The sequence below is a fragment of the Apium graveolens genome, chromosome 2, assembly GCF_009905375.1.
Source record: "Apium graveolens cultivar Ventura chromosome 2, ASM990537v1, whole genome shotgun sequence".
In the NCBI taxonomy this organism is placed as follows: Eukaryota; Viridiplantae; Streptophyta; class Magnoliopsida; order Apiales; family Apiaceae; genus Apium; species Apium graveolens.
Window position 1 is genome coordinate 250,998,768 of NC_133648.1, and position 18,543 is coordinate 251,017,310.

Sequence of the window (18,543 nt, forward strand, 5' to 3'; positions counted from 1 at the left end):
TAGTCGCAAAAAGATATGACTCAAATTTTCACAATATCATAGTATGTACCAATCTGAAAACTTTACAATGCAATATGTTGAGCATTCTGAATTCAGGTTGTGGCGAAAAAGGGGACAACAAACACCCTTTTACTTTGTAATGTTTGGAACAAACACCGCCACCTTGCGAAACAATTGGAAACATCCATTACCAATAATGTTGAAGCCGGGTATAAATAATGGTACAACAATCTAATTTTTAACGGCCAAAAGCTTTGACCATCCTTCCAAGAAAGTTAGCCGAACATTTTTTAGGCAATAGAGTGAAGAGTTACTGTTTGAGGAGTAAAAAGGAAAAGCTCGCAGCTGTGAGCATCTACTCGAGTAGCGAATGATGTCATCACGTTCTCCAAGACATCCTGGTGCTGAAACCAAACTAAAAGATATTAGGCCACGTCTTCTAAAGCACCAAAAGATCAAATCTAATTAGTACAACATATGAGCTATGTACCCAATATAAATGTAAATATGTATTTATTTAGATGCAAGGTTACCACACCCTTAAACTTGAGAAATCATACTGTTTCAACTTCAAATTTCAGGAATCTCTTAAAACAAAACTAAAACCTGAGAGTGATGTATCGAGATGTCTTATGTACACCCCAAAAAAAACTTCTAGTTTGTAATTATATCAAATGATCAACTCACGGAGAATTCCCATGTCGAGGGAAGTTGGAAATAAGTTTTTTTTGTCTTCTAAATTTACTTGTGTACTGGAATCTAAAATTATTCCATAGAACAAATTTATGATGCACAGTCTAGGTTACTCACCCTCCACAAGTCCCTTACTGACATGCTGATAAATGATTGGATTCCAAGCACATCCCATGTAACTTTAATAGTATGAGCTCTCGAGCACCGATTCCAAAGGGCAACCACCACTCGATTACCAGATAGAGGACCAGCCCATACCTAAATCATAGATAGTTAGGTTTCTTTGTAAGTCGGAGGAAGTGTCTTGCCTGTATTCATATGTTGGTATAAATACAACTATGTCGTTTATCACTCCAGCTAGGAGTTCACGCCACCTTAATACGTTTACTAAATTGTCTCTCTATCAAGGAAAAGGAAAACATCACTTTTCCAATATACTAAACAGACCCGAACATCACGAAAAGAGTTTTTCCCTGATAGTTAAAAAACAACTTGCTCCACAAACAGTTCCATAACCTCCCCAAAGATCATAATGAATTTATTGAGAAAGTTCAACTACTCTAGCGTGTTTCGCTCAGTATTAACATTAATTAAAGATCACACAGTTTCACTATTTTATTTAAAGGGCACATGCAATCTTATATGATCTTGCTGATCTTATGCGATCTTAAGGCCAGCCCCATCAATCAGTATCCTTGAGGCTGGAATTACAATCACATAGGATCAGCAAGATTATAGTATCATATCTCAACATAATGATGACAGATGATGCCTTGAAACTTTTATTCATAAATGAAAGCAGTCAACTGCAAAAAACTAATCTAGAATCCGCCTAAAATCATTTCACAATCATAAAAATTTTCTGTATTCTGTTTTCAATGTTTATATTGCAAATGAGATCCCTTTCTTATTAATATTTACAACTATTATTTACTTTATTATTTTGGGTTAGGTACCTTTTCGTATTGTTTCTTAAATAAATTTATTACTATATAGAAAATTTATCAACACAGGTACCCTGGAAGATTAGTTCAAAAGATATAAATTTGGGCAACACATATAAACTGTATGTTATCTACAGTAACAAACTTAAGTATATTAGAATTTTTGCTGAAATTTCAATTGAAGTGACATAGATAAGATCACAATAGAAGAACCTGTTGGCAATCATCTATTCCAGTAACATTAACTTTCCTTCCTTGAACCCCAAGTTCATCTGGAAAATACATATTTTCACTTGGTAAGCAGGCATGCATATAACCATTAACACACAAATAATAGCATAGTAGACTACGACTCGTAATATCTTAAGTTGTTTAAGGGAGCACTCTAAACTAAACTGGTATGAGACTCAAACCAAATTCTGGGCAGTGTACCAACTCTCATGTCTGATAGAGATACGGATTGCCATGCTCAATGTTTAATCAGAAGTTAACATTTGAACAAGGAGCTATGTTAACACACATAATATACATATCACACCTTGCTCCTTAAATCTGTTCTTGAGGTGTTAAAAGAGTGGAAAATTACAACGGACTAGATGGAAAGAAATACTACACAAAAAACATGCCTGCGCACAGACACTCTAAGTCATTAACCCATTGAGGTATGGAGGAAATCTTATTACCTTGGTTTACTGCAATGACTTCCCTGTTGGATAAAATTTCTAACGTTTCTCGATCCATGTTTCTTACATCACATCCAATTAGAAGGGGAGCCTGCAAAGTTGGTCGATACAGTGTCATAACTTAAACGTCTCTATTGGATGGAAAGAAAGTGGTCCTGGACAAATAATAGATATAGTTGGCAACCAAATACAAGGTCATAACCTAAACTAACATAAACTGGAAAGTGCGAGCATGACAAATATGTGATAAAGAGAAATAGTTTAAAGTAAACACATAAACATAGAAGGTTGAGCACATATTAGATGACTAAGGTAAAAGGATATAGGATGATTATAAAAAATGTGGCATAAACGGCAATATATGGAGGAAAAATACAAAATTGACTTAAATAAAATAATAATACGTACTATAAGCTCTAGTTTAATTAAAAATTGAGTTCTTCATTTATTCATCATACTATTGAAATGTATTAGTATACAATCCCACAAAAGTAAGGCTAGTGCTATATATAATAATAATATCATTTTATCGCATCCCTGAGACTTTCAAAATCTCCTATCTGAAAGCAACATAGAAACAGTTGCAGCAAGTAAGAAACTATTTCTCCTCTGCTAGTTCTTATGCTGTATAGGCCATTACTTAAAAGATTTGGAAGTCTCAATTTCGACAAGGTTGATCAAAACTTAAAATTGCAAAAAAAAAAAAAAAAATTAGTCAGTGGATATGAGCAAGCTATAAACATATAAAGAACATAGCTGTTACGGGTAAAAGTAAAACAGAGAGAAATTTAAAGAAAACACCTTCATCAAAGCCCAAATGCTAAAATGAGCTCGATACTCCTGGTAAGTCATACCGCCATTACCAACTTCTAGCATATCCGGATCTGTCAGAACAGTACAGATGAAGAATTCATAAATCCTTTAAAAGATTAGATATATGGACATGATGTTGTGCACAATTAAGAGATCCCTGCCATTCCATCCTCCAGGTCCCGAATACGCAGCCCACTTGTCATTCATATCAGCAATAGCAGTCATGCTACAAATGAGTAACAGTAAGACAAATACATGATTGATCAGCAACATGAATACCGTGCCTGAACAAATATAATATGACATAAGCAAACACATATATTACATATATTTAATACTACTTTCGTACACCTGGGTTAGTATACGTAACTGGGTATTAGTCAAGAACTCCAAAACACTAATAACCCCTGGTATAGTATTTTGTCAGTTATATACCAAGCTTAAACACTTCCATGCCAGTTGTAGGTCCTTGGGATTTAGAAATGGACATCTCGGTGTTAATTTTGTTTGGAACAAGATACACAGTACACCATATTTTTATTTACAAATAAAAATAAGGTTGCTTAACAGTATATGACACAACTAATTGTAAACAAATTGTAGTAAACAGCTGGATGCACGACAGTAGGTAAGTGTTCTATTTTGAATTTCTTTTCACAATTTTTTGTGTTCTTTTTACACTTATATGATAACCAGCAGTACGACATAAGCTAAAGTGTTTTATTAATCATTGATGAGATTCTACTATTATTTGATATAACACTATAAATGGTATTAACACTTGAATTTGATAATAAATGTGGTTTATAATTTCATACTGTTACCTTTGAAAATATATTTATTGTTTTTTTGAGGTGACAAGAAATTGCATTTAACAAAAAATCAACTTCCTTTCCAAGCACCAAAGCTATATCCCAGTAGTTAGTTCCTTTAATCTTGGGAAGGATAAATCCCAACTTGTTCCATTAGGTCAAATTAAGCCAGGGGATGTTTTAAATAAGTGTAAATCGAAATTAAAAAGCTGCCTATGTGATTAATCATACACATTATTAATTAATATCCCCAGTCAATGGTTGTCAAGGCATTGTATCCCAACTTTTTTTACTAGGTCAGATCAAGCAAAGGAATGATTTAAATTTTAAATTAAAATAAACAAGCTGCCAATATGTGATTGATCATATCATCATACACAATTTTAACTAATTAGCTCAGTCAATGGTTGTCAAGGCATCGCCTAGATGGACAGGCGAGGTTAATGAATTAGTGGTTGGACGTCTTTGGCGCCTTGGTCAGGTCAAGGCAAAGTCTTGCAACAAGGAAGACGCTCAGGAGTTCCTCCTAATTGACCAGGTCAAACCCCGCCAAGAAAACAAAGATAAACAAGCAGAGCTAAGCTTTTCAGCAAACAATTCGAGTTGAGCCAAGGCCAAAACCAAGCTGTTCAGAAACGAATATAAAAAGAACATATCTCCACAGGATTCCATTCTAAGCAAGTTAACTTGATTGACCTAATATCAAATTAATCCAACATAGATTACTCACACTTTCAGTACATTAGTTCTTCATTCTTATAGGTTATTACAGCCGTTTTTAGTTCCATAGAATGAAGTTGTTTATATTATTTATTATGATTCTAATACCATACAAGATAAATTAGTAATAAAACATGAAAAGGTTTGCACTAAAACACAGCTACTTTCACTAACAAACGGCTGCAGGCTATAAGAGACTAAATAGATCGGCGAGAAAGTTATAAACCTTTTCCATGAATCACTAATATCATCTGTTGTTCGCCAACTATTCCCCACCTCACCCGCCCACAACGCGGGGTCATCAACACCCCTGTCAATGATCAAAATGATAGGAATTTTTTTAATTTAATTAAATCTCAATAAAGCAGAGAGTATACTAGATATCTGACTTGCAAAGTAATTAATTCACATTACCATTCACAAATGGAATAGAAAATGTTACGCCCAGTGGCTTGTAGAGCATCGCGCATCACAGGATATCTAGAAAAATGTTAATTAAAGAAAATAAGAAGTGTTTTGCCTAAATTTTATTTTATGTCATTAACATTAGAAAAAGGCTAAAAGTAAAAGAACCTGTTCTCTGCTTTGATGCCAAGATTAAAACAGTTGTCATACTTCAAGTAATCCACTCCCTGAATAAAATGACATCAAACATAAATGGGAGAGTCAAGCAAGAGCACAATTTAATTTAGTCTGCTGTTCCCCAAGCCCCTAGGGGCTATATGTCAAAATAATATTCTAACAGCATAGTCTAACAGGGTCACAATCTGTCATAACTCTATCTACAAATTTCATAAATTGTATGATACACAGTTGTAGGACATCGATGATATTAATCGCACAATATATTTTCAAGTAACACCATGCATTACCCAAGTAAAATCTTTTCAGAAAAAATATCATCTGGAAATAGGGGGATGGGGCTGGGGGAGGGGAAGAGAAGATGGTAAAGTAATGACAAGGAATTCACTCATTAAGAGTAAGAAGAAATGGTACACTATAAACAGCTCCTACAGCTATAAGGTTTAAACAGAAATAAATAATAGCCTCCTTGGGCCATGACAGCTGATCACAAGCAAGCTAGGAAATATCTGTCTTTCACCAAGTAGGAAACCCATTATTATTATTACATAATAAGCACAAGGTCACCAAAGAGGAAAGTCAGAGAATCATAACTCGGAATATGGCAAGCAGATGGAACCACTAAAGATTTCTAAATTGTTACACAAAATCAAGTCTATATTAGGCACGGGTTCTAATTTTGGGTCTGAGATGTTCATTTGACAATACATTGCAGTCTATACTCCATATATTGACTTCTAATTCTTCTTTTTAGGCTATGCATATTTGCATATTTTGGTTATGCATAGTTGCATACCAGTTAACATACAAATATTCCTTTAACATATAAATAACCTATAGGCTATATCCAAGGTCCAATCCATAGGACCAACATACTCTAACCAATCTATACACCCTAAAAGATTCAGTACTTCTGAATAATTTTAGATTTTAATCTAATTTTCATTCAGAAATTAGAGCAATTACGGATATTTGACAACTATTCAATACATAGTGCAGATACTCCCTGAGTGATGCATTCTGTGTATATTCGGGAAAAAATAATTGCTTTTATTGGAAGGGGAGATGCCCAAAGGGTTTTATCTCCTATTCTCTGGGATTCAATAGAAACCGAAGATAATCAAGGGATGCCTTAAAAAGTCATATTAAGGTATAATACATTTCTTGCTAAGGCTTGCTTATGTTACTGGGGTAAGTGAGGCTTGCTTATATATATATATATATAGAGAGAGAGAGAGAGAGAGAGTTAATTGCACTTTGCAACCCCCACCTTTCATTTAAGATCAAAACAGTATACCTACTTTGCAAAATACAGTTTGCAACCTTTAACTTTCAATATCAACTACAACATGCATCCCTTTCGGTTTTAAAATTGAAATTAAGATGTTAATATTAATAAGTAAAATTTCAAATTAATTAAAATATTTATTTTAATACATTTTTAACATGAAAAAAATTATACCTATATTCTATTAGTAATACTCTAAATTAATCATAATGCTAAATACTTAAAATATATTTATTAAGCAAAATATATGTTTATATATATAATCATAAAGTTTCTACATATATCTATATTTTAAAATTTTAAAAATTATACTGAGTAATAAAATAATTGACATTAATATTATTTTTATAATTTGAAATTCTAAATTTTAGTTTAATTTAAAAAAATTAAAATTATTATTTAAATATTTTGCTGAATTTCAATTTTACCATCCACAATATAAATTTTTTTAACAAAATGGTTAAAGGGATGCATATTGTATTTGATGTCTAAAGTTAGGGGTTGCAAACTGTATTTTTGAAAGTAAGTATATAGTTTTGTTATTCAATGAAAGGTAGGGGTTGCAAAATGCAATTAACTCATATGTATATATATCAACAATTATGCACATATCAGTGTGAAGTACATCAGTTCCTAGTTGAGTAATAGTAATTCTCTTTCTTTATAGTTAACTGTCTTTCCCTGGACCTGGAGGCATTCCTCCTTACATAGATTCACCAAAAGAAATCAAATACCAAAACTTACCCAAGAAGCAAAAAGGTTCGCATCGTCAATTTCATGGAAAAGAGATCCAGGTCGAACTTGACATGTAAAAGCCCTACAAAACATAATTAGGTCTATTAAAAGAAAAAAAGATACATAATCGCATTTGCAGTTGTTAATGTCGAGAAAAATGATAATCCTACCCGGCATCAGAGTAGATACCAAGTTTGAGACCCTTTTCATGTATATAGTCAGCAAGAACTTTAATTCCAGATGGAAAGATTCTTGGATCAGGGACTAATAGACCCTGAACAATTAATTAAGTCACAAAAGTATTTAGCACAGATACTGATGTAGAAAATTGTTTTATGAAGATCATGAAGAAGGAAGGAAAAGGGTAGAAGAAGAGAATAGACAATTTCCGCAGAGAATTGGCAAAGAATAGATTTTATCCCAAAATTTACTATTAAACACTCATCAATTCATAATATTCAACTAATAAATAATACTGTAAATTTTATGACTGTTTAAATAAGATCTTGAATCCTAGAAATTATCAAGTAAAAGCTTAACAGTTCTAAAATTTGGATTTTGATTTTTAACTTATTCACACAGATCCGCTTATCAAGTGGTTCCTATTTTACATGCCACCAAAGGATCGTGGTGTGCCTGCCTGCTGTGCACATGTGTGAGATGGGAATTAGGAATTTAGCCCCAGAGAACAAACATGTCCCTAACAAACAGCATTTATTAATAAACACTATACAATTCTAGAAACAACTTCCGCAGTTCTGCCTTACAGGGCGATGACGGGGAGGTGGGGAAAGTACAATAAACGTACCTCCGTATTCCGCTTCATAGAAGACCAACAATCATCTGTAAGAAGAGATGTGTTTAGTCCTATTATCAATCTTTTGATGAAAAGTAACGATACTAGCAGAAAATACCTATGTTTACATATACAAAGCCAAGCTCCGCCAAACCAGTAGTAATAAGTGCATCAGCTGCAAAAACATTAACAAATTAGTTCTTGAAAGGATTCTGAGTACCTGACGAAGGAATGAAGTACCATTTGAAAAGGCAAATAAGAGAGTGAGTGCACGTCTATGCAATATATGAATATATGAGGAATAGTGCTACGCTCAAAAAACAAGTCAGCTGTCAGCATACAATAGGCATACAAAAGTGTTTTGGACTTTCCCTGATGTATTGAGTAAATGATATGAAGTGTCAAGTGTGTTGAAGAGATAAATAAGTCAAGACATTAGTATTATTAGTACCAACACAGGTACTGATATTATTATTTCTTACTTATTTAACGGAAAGGGGCAGCAGATCCTAGTTTTTAGTTGGATTGCTCTACAAATATTGAAAGGTTTTGTTTTTACAAGAAATACATATAAATGAATCAGAAATATTTAGTATAATATTACTACAAAAATCTGAAGAGTGAACTAAAATCAGTTAAAATCCATGCATCCGCACCAGAAATAATTGGCCGTTCATCGTCATAGAGCGGTTGAGTCGGCTCGACCATATAGCACAATTTTACAAGAGGGCCAAGGGGCGCATTTCAGGAACCACACAAAATAATTCTATAATTTAATTTATAATGTTGGTTGTGAATTGTGATCACCTAATAAGGCAGGCATAGTATTCCAATTTTGACAACCACATGTAATAACAATTCAGTTATTAAATAAACAATATTATGTCATTATATTTTATACATATCATATCCAACTTACAATTTCGACAATAAAATAAGGGCTAGTGATCTTTGTTGTTATTGTGCTGTTAAAAAAAGTTAAATTTCCAACTTACCTAATAAATTCAATATATAATAAGGATTTTCTCGATGCTATTATGCTACCCTTCTACTTTTGACTTTTCAAAATGGTGCCTTTTCCATTTCTGACTTCCGAGCCTTACCCGCTATATTTTAAGTTTCATGTAAATCATGCCCTTCCTTTAATGAAAAGTTAAAAACGGTAAAATTTAAGTAATGACTTCGTTAGTCATTTAAAAACCTTTAAAAATAATTAAAAATTTTGAGATAATTATAGGAGTTGTTCTTTAATAAAAAGTTATTTAAAGTTTTTACTAAAATATTTAATAGAACTACTATAGACGTAAGTGTAAGATGCACACAATCTTACTCTGTTCCAGAAAATGCACGCACGTTCTGTCATTGGGTAGAAATATAAACTTTTAATAAAAGAATCAAATGTAACATATGATACAACTTGCTATCTTATTTACATGTAACCATATTATGTTTAGTCCTAATTTATTTTAATTTCTGATTAAATTTGATTTTTATTCATAAAAAAATTGCTATTGTTTTTAAAATTAGACTGTGAATGACATTTAATGTAAGATTCTATTATCTTCCTTGCTGTTGTTTTTAATGGAGGTATGACCTTTATAAATGTCACTTAATGTGCCGGCAAGGCTCATTGTAGCAGATCCTAATACTAAATGTCCTTAACTACACGAGGATTGGAGGCAAGCGTGGAAACTTAAATCTCAAATTTCCGGTAAAATAACAAAAAACAACAAATATAACAAGAGTTAATATAAATCCTATCCATTGAAATTTTTTTAAAAAAAATAATGAGGAAGTAAGGGGGGGGGGGCAAGGGAGTAGAAAAAGGAAGGGGGCACCTGCCTGTTTCCTTGATAACAGTCTCATTGATGTTGCAAGCGAAGAAATTCCAGCTATTCCATCTATAAATAAACCAATCAAATCAATAATATAAAAAACTAAAAATGGAAAGAAATAGGATGTATATCATTAAAATGGTGGTAGAAGGGTAGTATAGAATAAAACAGTAAACAGACAGACATAGACATACCCCATTTGAGGAGTTTTAGCAAGGCCGTTGTTGAGGCCCAGCTTGGTGGAGTTGGAGGATGGATCAAACAATGGGGGAGCAGTAGTACTAGTACTAGTACTAGTAATTGGCAACAGCAGCCTTGTTGCTGCTACGCAACTCATTAGCCCCCACGCGATCACCAAGTAGAGGAGTACGATTGCTCTCTTCTTCATTTCTCTGGATTGTTCCCGGGGTCCACTTGATGTTTAGTCAAATACTATATCAGGGCGAGTTGGTGTCTCCTCCTTTATCCTCCACTAATAATGGCTAGGGTGTGTACTGTGTATGTGATGTTCCCAATATTACCTCATTATTATCTCACCTTTATAAATTCACACCCAAATTACTAAATTTTAACGGATATTCCAACCAATTCGTGTTCTCAACGCAATTTCCTGTCGTTATTTGGGGTACTGTTATATCTTATACTCCCTCCGTCTCTGTATACTTTTCTCGCTTGTGTTAAACAAATTTATCAATACACATTTTTTATTATTAATATGTTTACTTTTGTATTAGTATTAAATATAAAAATTTTATTGTATTAAAATACTCAAAAATACGAATTCAAAAATATCACTCAAGACTGTATTTAATCTTATAGATTAGATATAAATTAGTAGTTAATCGTTTACCCTGAATAGTATAAAAAATCAAAACATGACACGTTTATTTGGGACGGAGGGAGTATTTCATTATTAAAAAAGTTATAGTATTTTTTCCGTTTTTAAATGCATATTTATTTTAATTTTTAATCGGTCAATTTAATTAAACTTTGACCAAAATTTAGATCTATAATAAAATTAAAATAATAATTAAAAATTATATATTAATCTTTTTTATTTTTTAATGTAACTTTTAAATTTTAAAAATAATCAATAGAAAATTTTTAATATTATATCAAAAATTAGTCAATTTAAATTTAAAAAAAAAATAAAATGAACATTTAATTAGGGACAAAAGAAGTATTACACTTCCACATTAGAGTTTGGAATCGGTTTTGAACGCGGACGCTCACATTTCTCCTGTTATACAGGCACATTTTCATTTATTTTCGCTTATTACCTTTAACCAAAATGGGATTAAAATTAATTTTATGACTGTAAAAATTAATAAATATTAACTAATTTTAACTAGGTGATCACTACAACTATGTCTAAAGTTTAGACAAATTTTGGAGCAACTCTAAACTTGCATTAGTTAGGAAACTCCTGTTCAATTTACACTTCATTTGACCTTTTGACGTGTAATTCTGAATGTGTAATACTTTAATTTAGAAGAAACATTTAAAAAAATCTGTTCTTAGTTAAATAATTAACTTTACTATTAGCGTGAAAAAAAAATTCAACTTACTAGCTGTATGTTTAAAACTCTTGAGAAAGGCTTTGACAAAAAAAACACTTGTGAACGGGCCTATAAATAGGATCAACTGCTCATTAGATCACAAGTGCCCTCAATTATGTACAAGATTAACCAAAAAAAAATTGACAAAGACAATCCAGACGATACAAGCCTTCTTTCAGTACCCTAGATAACATGTCATAAAAGTCTACCAGAAGAAAATTCTTTCAAGATCTGCATAATTCACCAAATAAAAAACATCCCATCTAATGCCCAATTACTATCTTTGGTTTTGACCTCTCACGTCTCAGCCTCTCCATTTCCATTACCATTTGCCAGTGTTCTAAAGACAAGCAAGTTTCACCAAAGCTGATTGACACTAGACGCGACATAGTTAGCAATCTGTTCAGAAAAAAAAATCTCAAATAGCTGAAAAAGGAAATCAAATAACTAGATGATACATTAATTAATTTATTTAATAACCAACCTGCTAAAGTCCGAGCTGCCTAAGCTTCTATCTGATTGCCTAGCTGCGACCAGGTCATCTTCTACAATCTGCATACATAATATACTAAACTTAGATGCAATTCCCAGTTCATATCTTATTCAACAAAGAAACCTTGCTTTTCCAACACAAACAGACGAGCTTATGCAAACTATTTCAAAAGGCAGGGTCTACTGCAAATTAATGGAAGTCACTGTATGGGGAGGATAAAGTGCTTCTACTGCCACCAAGTATTTTGTTTGCAAATGACGTTGCTAATTAGAATACAGTTTTTATCAGTTCAATTACTGATTAGTGCTAAAGCAAGTAAGGAAGCTTCCCTGTATATAAACATAACTTGTAATTCAAATATTAAAGCTACAAAATATAAATTAAAAAAATTACTTGTAAAACAGATGAGAATTCTCTTGAGAAGGATTAGCCTATTTTAACTCACCAGCTAATACCACTTCAGTATAAGAATTATAGGGTAACATAACAAATTAGCTCATACCTTCTGCATTTCTGAATCGATAGAATGCTGCAATGATCTAAAAGTTGCCAAGTAGCATCTCCAAGCTTTCAGTGCTTCCATATCCACATACTCAGAAACACCAGGAGCTTGTGGATGAAAAGGTAGAATGACATCAGCTGGCAAAATATTTGATTTTCCCTCTGATAAAATTAACACTTGAGCATCTGCTGCCATCTCCATTTTATAGTACTTAAAATCATAATCCACCTGAGAAAAGGAGTACCAGGAATATGAGGAACATTATTAGAGATGCAAACTTTGACACAATATTACTGGTTTAAATTTCACATACATAGATATAAACTAGTCTAGCTTATAGTTTAAGATCATGAAATTAAAGAACTTACACACTTGGGCATTATGCAAATATATATCAACCTTAGTAGGAATGCAGGATCACTTAGGTACATATATCTATAAGCCTGCATAGTACATACACATAAACGTACTTTGCCTTTACCTTTTGAGACTCTAATAGGGTTTTCAGCAATCTTACATTCTCAACCCCAACAGAGTTGAGAGTACCGGTCTGCAATTCAGTCGCGTCTACTATTAAGTGGGTACCTTCACTTAGCTGCAAAGGCCCGGACACCAGTCTGAAGCATAACAAATGAATTGAAATGAAATATTTCCCTGTCAGACAGAAGACACAAGAGATACTAATTTTATATAATTGCAAGAGTTGTACCTGTTTGTTTGGTAATCCTTAGCTGGCGCAAGCGAAGCACTGTTCAGATGATCTATTGTGAGAGGCATACACATAGTGAAGGGAACAAGATTCGCAACTGCAACTTTAATGCGATTTCCAAACACAGTCAAAATTTCTTTACTAAAGCAAGTTAGATTCAGCGACAACTTGCCAATAGCTACCAATCCAAACCTAGTATGAACCTGAATTAATAAATTGTTTTACATTAGGTTAAAAAAATCCAGAACTTTACTATGATCGTCTTGTATAATGTAAGGGCGTCCGATAAATGCCAACAAAGGGTTGGTGCATTGGTTGAGCTCTCGTCCCCCTTGCGGGAATCGAGAGTTCGACTCATGGTGTGTGCGTGTGTAATTAAAATTAGCAAAAACAAGAAAAAGAGTGTCCGAGAGAAATATGATTATTATAATTTAAAGCCACCTACCCCAGACAGAAGGTGCATTAACATGAATTGAGCAGCCAAATCATCATTTCCAAGAACAGAAGTAAGATGTTTCAAAAGTGACTCCCGTACTCCTTTCACCAAACTAGATTTTGGCTGTATTTTTACAGTTGCGGAACTCAAATGACAGTATGCAGAAAAATCAAGAAAAACAAAAGGCAGATGAAAAATAAGTTACACGAGTAATTGAAATAAAATTTAATTACCTCCAACGTTAGTGAAGCAGAAAGAAAGTCATGAATAGCAAGTTTCCGGTGTACAATGCAATGAAGACGAGGAACCTGCAAAATTACATAGTCAAATCTATTCTCTTTTTACTTTTTGCTAGAAAAATTAAATACCATTTTACTTCCAGTTTTTCTTCTTTGTATTCTATCAAAACAAAAGCAATTAGACACATGACTAAACTAGTCTATTTAGTAGACTATACTCAGACTTGATACACAACTACTGATTCAAAACACCAAGGCCTTAATATAAGTTTAGTACCTGGATATATGCTACAGATACATAACCTAGATACAGAATGTGAAGCCAGTGGTAACCATGTTATTTAAATTTCAGATTTTAACATTTAGTTGCTTAAACAAACAAAACTAATTTGTTTCAGTGTAAGGCATTATATATCCATAATCCAAGACAAGTTCCAGATTTCGTTTTTTTAACAGTTGTTCCGCTAATACCCAACTCTACTAACAGAATAAGCCAAGTTATTCGTACACCCATACCAAGCTAATCCCTATTGTTACTTAAGTTACCTTGCGGACATGCCATCTCTTATTTTAAACATGTCCTAATATATTCACAGGAAACTCGTCATTATTGTTGACATTTTTAACTACAATTTTTTCCGTAACATTATTTTAATCGTCTTCATAATTACTATAATATGAAGAAATATATTATGAATATTGTTATGTACAACTATTAGACTCATTAAATAGTTCTATTTAAATATAATATTATTAGCATGTTCAAGCCATGCACATAAAACTACATATATAATTTTGTATTTCAAGAATTAAACAATAGTGTTATTCTTTTTCAAATGTTCTAACAAATCAGCAATAAAATGTTGTTTTCACTTTGTGATTATTTTCTTTAAGAGAATAATTCATCCAGCTCATGCAGCTGATTTATCATTCAGCATTTTCCTTTATTTCAACAAACCGTAAGACTTTTAAACTCAATCCGTTAAAAGGTAATGCGTCTAGAAACTGGCCAGACAACATTTAGAAAATAAAAACAAACAACAAAACTTCTTACCGTAATACACCTTGAGCTTGAAAAACTACCAAAGAATTGAGCTTATCTCATTGAACATATGATCATTACAAAAACTCAAGGTATTAACACCAAAGAAAGAAAAGACAAAAAAGACGGATCTAGACCTTGCGAGGGGGTAGATGAACCAATTCATCCTCACACAACTCATCACAAGTATCATCCTCTGCGGCAAGCTTTGTATCAAAAGTAAGAAGACCAACAAACTCAAAAACATCATTCAGCTTCAGTTCTGACTCTAGAGTGTCATATATCTGCATTTCATTTTCAATACAGAAATATATATTGCTAAAATTTTCATCATTTGAACCACAAGAAAACTTTAATGTAAGTGTAGCTATTAAAAAACAAAGTGCTAAACAAATATTACTGACCTTAACTAAACAAGACAGAGATTTTATATCAAAAGGCACCATATCTGAATTAGAAGTAGATCCGTGCAGAATATGCTCTTCAGAACGTAATAGCAGGGGACAATGCATATTCTCTCTCTGAAAAAATATATATCAAGTCTAGGTTTAGGTACCAAAAGATAACTTGAAATATATTCAGCAAAAAGGAGGACAACAAACTTTGCATCTACATAGTGATTTGGATACAAATTTTTGTAATCATCAAACAAATAAAACTTTGTCCATATATTTTATATTCATGGTCTACGGCTACTTTTGATACCACATTGTAAAAAGAATATGAAATCCTAACTATAAGGATACTTTTTAATGTGCCATTATCATGTACAAGACAGTCATAGTAGATATACAGAGCAGCTATAAAATATAAAAATAAATGTAGCCAAGGAGATCATTAGCTTCTTACCATCTTTTTTGCACTAGTAGAACCCTGAAAGTCTTGATCAGATGCCTGAAATTTTTGTTAGAATTGACAATTAGCATAATGAGAAAAAAAAACATGAAGGAATTATGAGAGTTTGCATGTACAAGCTTATTAATGCAAATATGGGTAGATAATCACTGTAAAATTTAAGATCCTATTCCTAGCATTGTTGTGATGTTAAGAAAATAAATGAATTGCAATTACTGCTATCCTGACACGGTAATTAGAACTATGAGATATATTTGGATTACTAAAAATTACTTGGAAATCCATGTCTTCACAATCATCCCTCGAACGCTTTTCCCCATGCGGAGACATTACATTAGAACAGGGACTTGTCACAGATTCAGAATACGATTCAGCCCATAAATTCTGTCCCGGTACCTATAATGAAAGTTCAACTGCGTATTAATAACAAAGCCTGTTTGCAATATGACTGAACATCAATAGCAGAAACTGAAACAGGTCTTGAAGAATAAGATGTTACTACTTATAAAATAATCAGGAATGTTGAAATAAAATTATAAAAAGAATTTAAACCGACCTTCAGAGAAAGTTGTCACAAATAATTCATGTCCGTCAAATTGAAAGAAGTAAATAAAACCACAGAAAAAATAATTTTTAAACTCGCCTGACAAGAAATGGAACTAGAAGAAAAATGTCATACAAATAATAATGTTACCATTACTAGAGCATATTATCAGTTTGTAAGTTCTATTAATATGGTATCGCTTCTCACACTTTTCATATATGTGGATACATTCAATTAGGCTTGTCTTGTATTAAGTCTCCTCTATAAAGAATCTGCTTCTGTTGAGTAACATTATTACCACAAAAAAGGGAACACATTGTATCAGTCAAAGGAGTATTGTCTAACCTATAGGCCTATCATACTTAGAGCAGGGGAGTACACATGCTCGATATTGAGGCCAGGAGAATGAGGCAAATCTCAAGGAAAAAGACAAAACAGTACATGACCGTCTGCCTATGTTTTCCAACAATAAATAAATAAATCAGAGCAGCTAAACACAACACGTGACTATTGTCTAGTCCTCATATGCCCAAGCTTCTCAGAACTCAGAACCATCTTCACACATAAGATTGACACGCCTTGTGATAAAAAGCACCTTAACAGCACTTACTCGTAGCCTAAAAAGAATTTGTGTGCAATGTTACTTTGGATACTCAGCCTTGATATTTACGTGAAGTGCCAGTTAAGGCAGAGCCCTTTTTCTTTTTTCTATGAAGTCTATCAAGAAGCCAGCCAGCATTCTGAGGTAAAGTCTTATTACTATATATATTAATTGGACAAAGAGATATTACATAGTAGCACTTCAAGAACCTTTTAATTTGAGACACCTCCTTTACCTCTGTAGATAAATTAGTTGCAAAGCAAGCTAAACAATCTTTTTCAATATTAGTAGAGCATCAATACTTTTATTATCCAAATCATAATGAAGAAGAGCAGTTTCTAAATTTGCATAAACGACTCTTTATACAACATTGAATTTCTATTTCGTAATAACCTTTCTCAGTTCACACTGCAAGTACTCAAGCTCTTCTTCTAACAATCTAGAATCATAATGTATTTGGCGATACATAGTACAATATGAATGTTTGAGTTCCATCAATAATAAAACACGTATAATAATGAAATCTTGATATTTTAGAATAAAAAGCACTCTAGATTGAAGGGTCTTTGTTTTTAGGGTCCAGACTTTAATTGAGAATTTTAAATTCTATAAACTTCTAGCCTTCTAGGGCCAAAACTGCATTATGCAGACATTAGGCTTGTAATCGGGTGTTAAGTATAAGGTAATGAATTGCAGTCTAATGTAAATAAAAACATGAGTAAACCCCGCAATTTATCAAATTTATTAAGTGCTAAATAATTTCACCAATTCACGCAAAAATAACAAAATTTATCAGAGATAGACATAATACAGGAAATAGCCAGTAGGAAACAGATGATAGTAGGATAAGAACTCACGGGAACGCAGTAGAGCAATCGACGTTCCCAAATGCGAGTATTTTCCGACAAAGTCCCGAGAGGAAGATGGGAAACATCAGTGAACTTATTGGTAGTCCAACTTCCTTCACCGTTCTTATGAACGCCAACATAGAACTCATTACCCAGCATATCTTGAACCATGCCTCTATAACGAACCAGTGTATTTGGTTGAAGATGAGGAAGACTTGTACGGTCAAGTATAGGTATCTGAGAAATGAATATTAAATATGAATTATATTGTCAAACAATAATAACAATAATAATATAATGAAAATTGGGGATACCTGAGATAGAGCGGATGGTTGGTCGAGGAGGAATTGATGAAAGAGTTGAGTAGCTCCCCAGTCTTTTCCATCAATTAAAAATGAGGGCTCAGGGTTTGAACCACCCGCCTCAATTGCTTTTTCGAACGTCGACCGCACTGCTCCCAGTGGGTTGCCTACCAAATCGTACTCTCTTCCTACCATCTCTCTCGATCTCCCACCTCTCTCTCTCTCTCTCTCTCTTTTGATCTATCCTCTCTCTCTCTCCTGATCTCTCTCTCTCTCTCTATACCTCCCTCTCTATTAAACCCTAATTACTCGGATTGAATAGCAGCATTTTATTATCCACTCGCCCTTCCCGCCAATTTCCCAATCCCCACTTTCCCGCCACATTTCTTTATAAATATAATAAATAAATTAACTACTTTAAAAACAAGTGGTGGTGAATTAAAAAATGGTAATCTAACTATCTTCTAAACTAGGATACTAAATCGCGTTTCGCGGCAGCATTATAAAAAATA

General features: G+C 33.0%; 2 protein-coding genes across 4 annotated transcripts; both read right to left on the reverse strand.

The window, feature by feature from the left end:
• Window positions 1-10,423, reverse strand: LOC141708349 (alpha-galactosidase 3). The gene is made up of 15 exons (XM_074511931.1): window positions 10,096-10,423; window positions 9,909-9,967; window positions 8,185-8,241; window positions 8,079-8,113; window positions 7,441-7,544; window positions 7,280-7,352; window positions 5,239-5,297; window positions 5,080-5,145; window positions 4,892-4,975; window positions 3,295-3,359; window positions 3,122-3,204; window positions 2,321-2,411; window positions 1,851-1,909; window positions 811-951; window positions 1-404 (listed from the first exon to the last, which is right to left on the reverse strand). The coding sequence occupies exons 1-15, from the start codon at window positions 10,287-10,289 to the stop codon at window positions 291-293; spliced, it is 1,284 nt and encodes a 427-aa protein (XP_074368032.1). The 5' UTR covers window positions 10,290-10,423; the 3' UTR covers window positions 1-290.
• Window positions 10,424-11,532: 1,109 nt separating this feature from the next.
• Window positions 11,533-18,328, reverse strand: LOC141708350 (mini-chromosome maintenance complex-binding protein). 3 transcript variants are annotated; one of them, XM_074511933.1, is made up of 13 exons: window positions 18,044-18,328; window positions 17,739-17,966; window positions 16,010-16,132; window positions 15,731-15,775; window positions 15,286-15,402; window positions 15,019-15,165; window positions 13,834-13,908; window positions 13,610-13,723; window positions 13,165-13,367; window positions 12,937-13,072; window positions 12,456-12,683; window positions 11,945-12,012; window positions 11,533-11,826 (listed from the first exon to the last, which is right to left on the reverse strand). In XM_074511933.1, exons 1-13 carry the CDS (start codon window positions 18,224-18,226, stop codon window positions 11,724-11,726), a joined length of 1,770 nt encoding a protein of 589 aa, XP_074368034.1. In that variant the 5' UTR covers window positions 18,227-18,328; the 3' UTR covers window positions 11,533-11,723. The 3 variants fall into 3 exon arrangements, with proteins under 3 accessions (XP_074368034.1, XP_074368035.1, XP_074368033.1); XM_074511934.1 differs by having other exon boundaries at window positions 11,533-11,836; XM_074511932.1 differs by having other exon boundaries at window positions 11,533-11,859.
• Between the last annotated feature and the right edge of the window lie 215 nt (window positions 18,329-18,543).